Consider the following 12,241-nt stretch of genomic DNA (forward strand, 5'->3'; position numbering starts at 1 on the left):
ATATACTGAGTTAAACAAAATATATATTTTCCGAAGAACTGTATTGTCTCACAACTCTGGACTCAAAATATTTCTACAAGGTACAACCTGGTAGGGCTCAGGAGCCCGAGAGCTCCAATTCCATCTAAATCCCACCACCCCTGTAACATCCATAGATATGCTTAAGGCAAGCCAGAAAAAGGAACAAAATATATATTCAAATGAATTTCACCTTTTCTTTTTACTTTCAAATGTGGCTACCAGAAAACTTTAAATTACATATGTGTCTTGCATTATATTTCTACTGGACAGCACTGTTTAGACCAATGTGACAATTTACTGGACTTAATTCCTGTAAATTAGAGTAATACAAACTGTTCTTCCTACCCCAAGGATGTCAGAAGAGAACACCCAAATGAGATGGGTGTGAAATTGTCTTAAAAACTAAGGTACCTGGGTGGCTCAGTCGGTGAGCATCTGTCTGACTCTTGATTTCAGCTCAGTTATGTCTCACAGTACGAGAATTCGAGCCCAGCGTTGGGGCTCCTCGCTGACAACACTCGGAGCCTACTTGAGATTCTCTCTCCCTCTTCTCTGCCAACCCCCACCCCCAGCTCGAGCGAATACTCTCAATCTCTCTCAAAATAACTAAGCTCAAAAAAATATATGGTACATCATAACTATGCATCGTGGTTCAGTGTGATGGTCTATAGTGACCGCAACATAGCACTGATTCAAATTCCAGTCCGTGAAGTTATACAAACAATGCATATATTGGTATCTTTTATTGTAAAATATAAATTTAAGACTTCTATAATGTGTTTTTTGAAATAAAATATACGTGTATATTTAGCAGGGGGAAAAAAAGGTACAATCACTTTTCCAGCCCAGAGTTACCAGTAGATTCTAAAAGTATCAGATTTCACATTGTGCCACCAAGTAGGTTAAAGACTCTTCTCAATTCTTACCGTACAAACTACCCAGGGCACAAAATACTCAAGAGTTTTTGTCTGGGCCATTAAGGAAAACCCCCATGGGACGCGTCTGGTATTCAAGAGTTCAAAGCTCTCTTCCCTGGGGAATCCAAGTGAGCCTGAGAGGGTCAGCTACAGTCACTCTAAGGATTTAACAGAGATGTGGCTGAACACATTTGATTCACTGTATCTGAATGTTTCTTGAGATTCCTTGAGAGCATGTGATCCGTGCAGCCAAACTACCCTTCCTTTGGAGAAACCTGTAAAACTCACACAAAACATACATCTACACTATAAAATGGTGAGGTCGTGATTACAATTAGTTACTGTTTCTTCTTAAAATCTAAACAAATTTTTATGTCTTAGAAGTAAATTAAATCAAAGCCATTCACATTCCAACTTATAAAATACCTCTGAGAATGAAAGTGATTTCATAGTTAAAACATACATCTACACTATAAAATGGTGAGGTCGTGATTACAATTAGTTACTGTTTCTTCTTAAAATCTAAACAAATTTTTATGTCTTAGAAGTAAATTAAATCAAAGCCATTCACATTCCAACTTATAAAATACCTCTGAAAGAATGAAAGTGATTTCATAGTTTCACAGGAAATTTGTATTGTCTCAGTTAACCAATTAACAATGGTTAATTTGACTGTTAATCCTTTTTCTCACCAACTATCAAAGGACAAACTAGACCATGCCTTGATCTCATACTTACCCTAAAATAGACTATTATCTCCCTCCCTTATCCTACCTTCTCTTTGTCAACAGGGCAGACCACAGTCTTTTCTTCTACAGCACACTGCTAATTAAAATTGCAAATAATGCTGAGTCAAGTTAAGGCCTTTAATGCTTAAACTCTAATTGGCTAACTCTTTATTAGAAACCAGGAAGAGTGAGTCAATGAGGTGAGGGAAGAAAGGTGACAGAAAAGGCCTGTGGAAAAGCACAAAAGAGAAATTGTCTCTTTAAGTCACCATTTCACCAGTGAATGTAGAAACATTTTCAGCTTTCTTTGCATTTTTACAGAGACCGTAATGGATTCAACAGACTGAACAACTTACAAAGCAATACCAATAATAGACCCCCAAAGAGATCGCCAAACCATGAACTCCAAACCAGCTCCCCCAACAGCTCACTTCACCATGCCAGGCGTGATGTTTTCCAACCCCTTCACATTCCACTGTTTGTCATTTCAGCACCCCCCCCCCCAAATGTGGAGTAGAAAATGAGTAGGGAACCACCACTAGAAAAGGTTGTTGCTTTTTACTTATATTTCGCACCACACTCCTAATAGAAACCAGTCTAATTCCAACACCAATGTAACAATTATTCTAGAATATTAGATTTGTTTTCTTAAAAATATATAAGATAGATGAAAAACAGCAGGATAAAGCCATAAGTTCTTTTTAATTACAGAATTTTTAATTATGTTCTGGGTTACTTTATCATTTTACAAATGTATTTTTTAATGTTTTATTTATTTTTTGAGTGTGTGCGTGCATGAGTGGGGGAGGGGCAGAAAGAGAGGGGGAGAGAGAATCCGAAGTGGGGTCTGCACTGACAGGGTGACAGCAGCAAGCCTGATGTGGGGTCAAACTCATGAATGGCAAGATCATGACCTGAGCTGAAGTCAATTACTCAACTGGCTAAGCCATCCAGGCACCCCATGGGCTAGTTACTTTATCCATTTCTTGCTGGCCACCAAGTAAATGAACCAAACGTTCCCACTATCAATTCTTGCCTTTATTTAATTACACCTGATAATGATTTGTATAAAACAGAGGAAAGGTAGAAACAACATGATTGGGAGAACAGGCTGCAACAGGAGATTACAATGAGACGGTGTTAACACAAATTCACTCCATTACCGAGCACAGGGCAAACGGACACACACAGCTTGCCTGTGCAGGGTATGGAGCCCAGCCCTGCTCACCTCTTCTGTGAGGAACATACTCTCGATCTTCAAATGCTCTTTCCCTCCAGGTCTTTTTCCACAAGCCAACAAACATCAATTCCTGTCTAGAACGTTTTCCCATTTAATTAGCATGGGCTGTGCATACACTGGGAACAAAATATGGAATCAACAGACAATCCTTGACATCATGAAATGTACAGTCTGGTCAGGAAAAACAATTACAATAAAGGCCCACCTGACAAACATTAGAACACACTCCAGTAATGTAATGTGCTTGGAGTAGGGAAAAATTCACTTAATCGAAGGCCAACGAAGCTATTTCAACCATCTTAAGAGGTGATAACCTGGACTACGAGTAGTGGCTGGAGGGATACAAGTGACTTAGAAAGTGACTGGATGTAAGCAGATGAGAGAACAGGAAGAGTCAGTCAGGTACCCAGATTTCTGCCTGGGTATTTTGCTAGCTGAAAAAGCCACTTAATGGGAGAGGGAACAGTCGTTATGTAGACAGGTTCAATTGGAGGCACCTGCAGAAAGTCGAAGCAGGGATGTCAAGTGGGTGGTTTCAAATGAGGGGAAAAAGCTTGGGCGACAGACTAGAAATAGATTGGAAGCTGTCAAGACATAAACGCTAACTGAAGCCATAAACTGAGGAACCCCAATATTTAAGGTACAAGGAAGAAATGGTGCACAAGGGAAAATAAGGAACAAGGTTCTAAGTCTGGGTGGCTGGAAGGTAAGGGAGTCCTTAGCTGCTGGCTTCTACCTCATCCCCTGGGTCTGCTACTGTCCCTTGGAATGAAGGTCATATGTGCAATGTTTCACTGTCAAGACAACTGCAAACGCTAAGCGTGTTTTTCATTCTTTACTTACCTGATGCCCGCTCCTTAATATATGAAAATCCAGCTGTACTCTATCCCCTACAGAAAACTGTCCTCCTTATGGAATCAAGAACTTCCTGAATGTCGCCAATAATCTCCCAACGGTAAGACCCACTGGCCTCATTTCTGCATCAGTTTCTGGGATACCCTCATCCCATAGTTCTCCTACATGCCCCCCCCCCCCCGCATCACTCCTTATTATTCACCCTCTGTTTACTTATTAGATGTTGATGCTCTCCAGTGTCACATTTCACCATCTCTCCTAGTCCTACCAGCTTTTCCTGGTTAACCTTACCCAGATGCCACCTATCAGTGGTGATTTTCAATTCTCTATCACCAAACTTTGTCTTTCCTGAGATCCAGTCCTTTGTTTCAATCTTCCTAATAGGTATTTTTTACCTCCATTCCCTTCGGGCTCCTCAAATATCACCTGTCTAAACTTAAGCTCATTGGTCATTTCCCCTAAAACTTGCTCCTTTTTTCTTTACCCTCTGTTGGTTAGTGACTTCACCATCCTCCCAAAGCCAGAAATCTTACTGCTTCTCTCCAACTTTTTCTTGCAACCAACCAGGTATCAGGTTTCACTGCATTTTCCTTAAAACTTTTCACACCAGAGGAAGCCCAACACAACTCTTGTGTTTTTGTTTTTTTTAACAGGGACTGCTTATGTGTAGATCATCCCAGATAGCTTCCTGTATCAGATCTATTGGTTCTGCCTCCAGAACTGCCTCCAGGTTCATCATTCAAGAGAATAATCTCAGTGTATAATCTCACTTTTTTAATGCCTTCACAAGTTTCTTTGTACCACCAAGGAGGGTGGCAGCACTTGACAGCTGTCCATCATCTTCATCTACTAAGCTCCTGGCACAGCCTTAGATCTTCACCCACCCACAGTGTGGTCACTGGTTAAAAGGCAAAATCTCAGGCCTCACCCCATATTTTCTTATAAGAAAGACTCAGGCGCACATCAAAACTTTGAGAAGTGCTGGTTAGATGCTCTAATGCACTGAATTTCTCACCTCCCACAATACATTATATCCTTTCAGAACTCCATGACTTTGCAAAAGCTGTACCATCTGCTGGGAATGTCCTATCAAACCTTTGCACCTACTACTGTAAGGGCGCCTAGTACAGGCACAGTACATAGTAGGCCATAAATATTTGAATGATTGGATCATGTAATCAATTAATTAACGGATGAGTTCGGCTCCAGACTTGCACAGTGTAAGGTACTAAAGTGCATTCGGATGGAATGTGAATGTTAAGCAGTTGGAAACAGTGGCCCAGAATTCAAAGGAGAGGTAGGCTGAGCTGGCACTATTTTTAAGTCATTAGCAACTGTTTGGAGATTACAGTAATGGGTAGATGAGGTCACCCAGGTCTAAGATTGAAAGAAGAGGACTATGGGCCAAATCTTGGGTAAGGTTGACATTTTAGGGACCTTCTGTAGAAGTCAATGAAGAGCAAGTTAACAGGGTGGGAAAGAACCAAAAAGAAGTTCCAAAAGATAAGCGGATTTGGAACACGGTGATTGTTACCTTTGGCAACTAAAGTGGAACAGAACAATGAGATCAAAGATAAAGCAGAAGCTTAACTTTAGACTAACAACTGAATGAGACAAGGCTACTGGAACGATCACTAGAAGGACCATCTTTATTTGATGAGAAGGGAGAGGGAGAGGGAGAGAGAGAGAGAGGGAGAGGGAGAGAGAGAGAGAGAGATGGAACCGATGAGAGCTACGTCATATACACAGGCGTAGTGGTAAAAAAGCTGCAAACTTTTAGCCACACAATATTGCTGAACATTTGCTATTTGCCACATACCACAAGCTAACTAACACTGGGACTGTAACAAGAACACAGGTCATGCCCCTGCCCTCTGACCTAGTGCAATGAGATAAACTGAGTGACTGACGGACACCCCGCAACGAGCAGGGTAAGGAGCCAATCTAACGTGGCTTGCCTCAGAGGAGGGGTGACTTTTTTTAGGTGGTTGGTATAACGGCCAAAATGTGAACAGTAAGAGACATATATAGAGGAGATAAAGTTCCCACTTAATCTTCATATATTTTATGCAAAGGAAGACTTCCGGAAGCAAAATGATAAACATTTCACTTTGCTCTTCAACAACTCTGCGGTGGTAGGATCCCTACTATTGACACATAAAGCAACTGAGGCACACAGAAAGGACAGGGGCCTGCAGCCATCAAATGACTAACAAGTGGTAGGTAGACAAGTAATTTTTAGTTTCACTCATGCTGACAGTGTGAGAAACAGCAGCCCCCCAAACTTTAACAAGATCCCCAGGTGATGCTGATGCTGCTGGTACATGAGCCACATCAGTTTTACAACACTAAGCCCTGACTCCCCGTGTCTTCATAATGGTGCCAGGAAGCATTCAACTAAAATCAAAAAAGTAAAGGGCTAATAACAGAAGACTTCAGTATTTGGCACACAGCAGGTTCTTATTACATGACAGATAACCAGTGAGAAAAATTTAGGATGTCAATCAGAGGTAATCAAAGAGGAAAGAGGCAAAATAACATGGTGGTAAGAGCAAGGATTAAAGAGGAAGTTTGTGACCTTGGCAAATTAAGTTATATAACTATTCTATGCCTCAGTTTCCTCACATGTACAATAGGGATCATTGTAATACACACCCTCTAGGGTTACTAGGTAGATGGAGTATATGTAAAGCCCTTAACAGTGTCTGGCATTTAACAACTGCTCAATCAAGGCTTTAATTTTACTACGATTGCTACAGCTATGCTACCACTGCCACTATTATTAGTGTGACTTAGGTAGTATGACTTGCTGCTGGGTGGGTAATAAAATGCATCAAAAGGACTTCCACTAGCAACCAGAAGATACCACAAAACGCTTTACAACCCATATGGAGACAAACCTAGAAGAAAAATAGCACTGCAATTTTTAATCTGTAAGCCTCCTCCACTCTGTTTTGCCAAATGTAGAAGCCAATCATGTTACCACCCAAACTGAATTCATAGCAACGGACTTCTAAAATGGCAAAGAGTATCTCAAGAAATACTCGAAGCCATACATCAGTTACATAGTTTTTGAGTTGTTCCCTAAGCTGGGAAATTGGAACTAAAAATAGTTGTCTTGTTAAGCTAAGGGCAATAGTCCTTTAATGAGAAGCTCATTGTGCCTAACAAAGTGAGGCACCCAGAAAAAATGAAATCCAGACAATTAGTTGGACATCCCCAGGGGGTGAAAAACAATCCTCTTCAGGGTGCCTGGGTGGCTCAGTCGGTTAAGCAGCCAATGTGGGCTCAGTCATGATCTCCTAAATTTGTGAGTCCAAGTCCCACCTCGGGCCCTGCGCTGACAGCCTGGAGCCTGCTTCAGATTCTGTCTCCTCCTCTCTCTGCCCTTCCCCAGCTCGCACTCTATCTCTGTCTCTCTCAAAAATAAATAAACATTAAAAAAAATTTTTTTAAATCCTCTACATTGTTTATGTTATTCCACTTTTCTGCTCTAAATGTAGCCTAAAATATTCTTCCCATAGAGAACATGTGTTCTCCACTTCAACTTCAGCTTAGTCCTTGACAAAACAAAGATGGGAATGTACCAAGTAAACTGGTTACTGACCCTTCATCTTTTCCAGAAGCTTTACTTTGGAAATTTCACCCAAGTCTAAATGATATGTATCAAAAAGGTGGAGGTGGTGCTATAGTCTGAAGATTAGACTTGGTAATAGAATGTTGATCCCATGAGTAATGCTCACAGATGTGGCATCCAACAATGGAATTAACATTTCAACAAGAAACGGAGAGCCATCCCAACAGAAAGGGCCACCCGATCCTTCCGGGCTCAAAAAAAAAAAAAAAAAAAAAAAATCCTTCCAGAAGCTACACGAATGTGTCTCCAGAGTCCCACCTATGGATTTTTTTTTTCCTTTAATTAACAATTTGGTTCTAAAATACAAGTGTTTACCCTGACAAACAAGATCAGGTAGTTAAAACACTGACATGAAAACAGATCACTTAAAGTGTCAAATGATTGTGCCTTCTAATAGTCCACGCATTTTTTAAATGCCTTTTTTCCCCTCCCGAGAAAGACGCAGTCGAAAAATGTACTTGGCGAATCCTTTAAGAAGTGCCCCGTACAAGTCATCCCCTCTTATCTTCAAAATGAATTAACTCATCACAAATTCAAACCGAGGTTACGAATTTCTCCTTTGCACTTTGCGCCGGGACTGCGGAAACCAAAACCGCATTTTTTTTTTTTTTTTTTTTTTTTTGCTGGAATCTACTTTTGATTTTCCACGGTCTACTTCGTCGAGTTACCTTCTAGGTAACAGCTCGTGCTTGGGCTCTCCTCTTCTACCAGACCAAGAAGGCTCAGGCTACTGTTCGTTCAGCGCCTCTTACCTAGAGGTAGCCTGGACGATTTGAGGCACTGAAAAGCTCGGTGTCTATTGAATCATGGCGTTTGTAATTCAGCCTCCCCGTTTGGACTGCTCAACACCTGCAAACTCGCAGCCCAAGGCTTTGGAAATCGAGTAACCCTGGACGGACACAACACCGCGGCTAACAAGGGAAAAGGCAAGCGCGAATAAAGCAAAGCTTGCACCCTCAGCAAAGAATGGTCTGGGAGAGACGCCAGGCGCATCCGGCACGCCGCGCCCACCACCCGCGCCCGAGGAGCCCCTGTACCGCCGCCCCTCATCTCGGGGCTCGGTCCCCACCATCTCCAACTCCCCCCGGACATTTCATGCCCCTGCATGGCTCTATTCCGAGCCATTCCACCTTCCCGGCTCGCACGCCCGGCTCCGCAAACCACCCCATTTTGATACCTCCCGCACGGCCACCACTGCCGCAGCGCCCCCAAACCGCACCCGTCCCCTCCCCCACGCCTCATTGTTCCCGGGTGGCCGCAGGCAGCGAGCGCCCCAGGGCGGTGCCGGCAAAAGGAACCCTAGGAACTGAATTGCCCCCCACTCACCCGCGACTCCCCACAAGACGACGAATCGCAGCAGAAGCGCCATGGTGGCGGCCCGGCCGTGGGCGGTGACTGAAGGTAGGCGGCTCTCACCCGGGGTCTCAGTCACCCTGCGCCTTGCGCGCTCCCGACTGGCTGGCGGCGGCTGCACCTCCGCACCCCCGTCCCACCCCACCCTTGCACGGCAGGTGAAATACGTCACTTCCGGTAGTGGCTGAGCCCCGCGGCGCGCGCCGGCTCCGCCAAGAGCGTGGGGTTGCCGTGGCAACCAGTGCGGACTGCCCTAGGGATCCTCTGGAATAGAATTCCCCGGCCAGCTGCGCTCCGTCTTGGGGTGAGCCGGCAGCCATTCCCCCCATGAGCCCAGGTCCCCGCTTCAGTGCCTTTAGTTAAATCAGGGTGTGTGCACTAGGGTCGAGCAGGCTCCTTTCCCCAGTTGCGGTCGCGCCCTTGCTTCAGGGTGAGGCACGGAAAGACCCACGCCTGCGGTCCTGCCCCGGGATCCTGAAGGGCGGCAAACACGGTTGGCCCCGCAGGCGCTCACCCGGCCCTCCCCTCTGGCTGGTACGGAATGAGGGGCCTCCAGCCACGCGTCCCACCTCTGGCGGTTTGCTGCGAGGTCTCCCTCCTAAGGCTGTGAGGACACAGAACCAGGCAACCCACCCTACCCCGGGCATTTGCTCCCATATCGTTGAGTCGGTGGGCTGATGCGGAAGGCTCGAGAAGGCTTTTCCCTATCTCCAGTAATGACCGAACCCCTCAGCTGCAGCTTCGGATTTGGGAAATATCTGGACTGGTGTTTTTGACCCTGTGTATTTAAAGGTTATTCTAACCCTATAATTGGCCACCGTGGACCAGTGAGCTTTAAAAGTGAGGCTAAGTAGGGGTGGTTAAAGGCTGGAGGCGGTGTTGGGGGGACCAGCGAAAGAGATTTTGAATCTCCTGGTCTGCCCTACAGTGTCACTTCCTGGTATCCTCCATACTTGTTCTTGTGTCATTTGGGTCCTCAGTTGCCCTTTCCAGATAGCGTTTGTATATAACTGCTAAGAGACTTTTGTGTTTCCAACAGTTCCCTATCTGGAGTGACTTAGAGGAGAGAAGCGTGTGGTGCAGTGGGTAAGTTCTTGGGTCCTGGAAAGGGACAGTTAACTGGGCAAGTGATTTGGAAATACACCTAGCTATGACAATTAGATGAGATACGGCACAAAAGAATATTTGGCACTGTGCCTGGCACATAGTAAATACTCAGTCAAATGGCAGCTAATAGCACAGAGTGCTTCAGATCCCCTGTCCCTCTCTCTCTGCCCCCCCCAAAAATAAACATTTTTTTTAAAGTGGCAGCTAATAAAGAATAATATTGGAAAATTCTTATTATTTGTTGAACCAGCAAAGAGAAAATAAATCAGTTGTTGGTAAGACCAAAGTTACTCAACTGCAATTTAGCCTCGTGGTCGGCTATACTGACTGCATATTAAAATGATCTAGAGGGGGCCTCCCTGTCCCTGTCGGTGGAGCTTGGGACTCTTAACGTCAGGGTTGTAAGTTCAGTTTCACTTTGCATATAGAGATTACTTTAAAATAAAATCTATAAAAATAAAATAAAATCATCCAGAGAACTTGTTCAAAATACCAGTATCTGAACCCACTCCAGTGATCCTGATTCAAAGGACCTCCAGTGGAGTCGTGACTGATCTATGGAGGAGAGTTCAGAGTAACTGCTAGGGATTTCCTAACAGAGGAAACAAAAATTCTACCTGATACAATTGAAGGTATAAAATATTGGGAACTTAAATTTTTTCTTAACACATTATAGTTCATGAAATTAGAAAAGAATAAATATTAAAGTTGTTCATATCTATTTCAGACTGTTATATGAGAATTTTTCTAGTATTAATCACTTCAAAGCAGCACACATTTATTATAAGTGTCTCTGGTAGAAATTAAACTCACCCTTCATGGGTTATCTCAACCACATACTAGAGGAAATCTTTTGAAATTATCCAGAAGGATTTTTATCTTAACCTTTTCCTTCTAGTACTTTTTTTTTTTTTTTTTGCAATCTTTCCCTTTTGCTTCCTTCTGTGGTAGACATTTTCATACCTATCAATCACTTCTTACTCTGTATATTTCTAGAAGGCCAGAAAGGCACATTATTTATTCATCTTTGTCACTCTAGGAAGCCAGCCCATAGTAGAATCTAGTATTTGTTGAACTGAGTATATTTAATTCATATGTTAATATGTTGATGTATGTTAATAAAAAGTATTTAAATATGTATACAATAACTCACAAATCATCACATCTGAATATGTCTTTTTAGAATGCACCTTTAAAATGTAAATTTTACAAAATTAATGTTTTTTTTTTTATTGGTTGGAGTTTTTTTTTAGTTTTTATTTAAGTAATGTCTACACCTCACATGGGGCTTAAACCCACAATCCTGAGATCAAGCATCTCATGCTTCTCAGACTGGGCCAGCCAGGCACCCCCAAAATTAGTGTTTTACCCTTCATTAGGTTACTGAACACAAATTTTTCCAAGTATATCATCTCTAAGATTTAAGTAACTTTGAAAGGAGTAATTTACCTTATTCAGGAAACTATTCTTTAAACAATTATATCAAAGATGGGGGGGGAGGAAAAAAAGTTAAATGGAGTCATCTTTACACTTTGGTTTATGACTATATTATTTCATAAAAACAGCAGCTAAAATTATGCCAATATCTGAAACTTATTAATACCTTTAAGAAGCCTTTGTGGCTAAGGGTGCCTGGGTGGCTAAATTGGTTAAGTGTCCGACTTCAGCTCAGGTCATGCTCTCACAGTTCGTGGGTTCAAGTCCCATGTCCAGCTCTGTGCTGACAGTTCAGACCCTGGAGCCTGCTTCAGATTCTGTATCTCCCACTCTTTTTGCCCCTTCCCCACTCACACTCTATATCTGTCTCTCAAAAGTGAATAAACATTTAACAAAAAAAGGCTTTGTGGCTATAGTTAACTTAGAAATTATGTATACAAAACTGTAATGAGATAATGTCATTAATTCTGGATCATGCAAATTATTGATCCTTTGATATATTTTTCTAACTCTTTATTAGAGAGAGAGACTGCACGTGTGCTCACACACACACACACACACACACACACAGGAGAGCAGGGGAGGGGCAGAGAGAGAGGAGAGAGAATCTCAAGCAGGCTCCATGCTGTCACCACAGAGAAAGACTCAGGGCTCAATCCGAAGAGCCTTGAGATCATGATCTGAGCCAAAACCAAGAGTCAGATGCTTTACCTTTTAACCCACTGAGCCCCCAGGCGCCCCTGATTATTTGATATTTTCAAAACAAGCTGACAATAGTGCACAGCCATTAAATGAATTGTCCTAGTTTAGTAAAGCACCAAGCATTCCATATTGTATAGCCTCTAAACCAGCAGAAAGGTGATTCTTGGTCTGTCAAGAAGGTGATAATTGTGGAGACATAAACAACTATGGTTAACATAGCATATGTTCTTACGAAGATTTCTCA

The 12,241-nt window shown here is 42.8% G+C and overlaps 1 protein-coding gene and 1 long non-coding RNA gene across 5 annotated transcripts in view; one reads left to right on the forward strand and one right to left on the reverse strand.

Moving 5' to 3' along the window:
• CXADR (CXADR Ig-like cell adhesion molecule) overlaps positions 1-8,881 on the reverse strand; it is a 56,355-nt gene extending 47,474 nt beyond the window's left edge. For all 3 annotated transcript variants that reach the window (XR_006207462.1, XM_042956278.1, XM_042956277.1), the window contains exon 1: positions 8,725-8,881. Coding sequence is in view for 2 of the 3 variants with exons in the window: in XM_042956278.1 (XP_042812212.1) it covers positions 8,725-8,767 (43 nt within the window). In the remaining variant the exon portion in view is untranslated. The remainder of the gene's footprint in view (positions 1-8,724) is intronic.
• Positions 8,882-8,996: 115 nt separating this feature from the next.
• The window catches only part of LOC122230592, a 127,706-nt gene continuing 124,461 nt past the window's right edge, over positions 8,997-12,241 (forward strand). Inside the window, exons 1-2 of one of the 2 annotated variants that reach the window (XR_006207588.1) lie at positions 8,997-9,055; positions 9,791-9,837. This is a non-coding gene — a long non-coding RNA (uncharacterized LOC122230592). Of the gene's footprint in view, positions 9,286-9,790; positions 9,838-12,241 lie in introns of both variants that reach the window. The other variant, XR_006207587.1, reaches the window with a different exon arrangement.

The sequence above is a fragment of the Panthera tigris genome, chromosome C2 (assembly GCF_018350195.1).
Source record: "Panthera tigris isolate Pti1 chromosome C2, P.tigris_Pti1_mat1.1, whole genome shotgun sequence".
Classification (NCBI taxonomy): domain Eukaryota; kingdom Metazoa; phylum Chordata; class Mammalia; order Carnivora; family Felidae; genus Panthera; species Panthera tigris.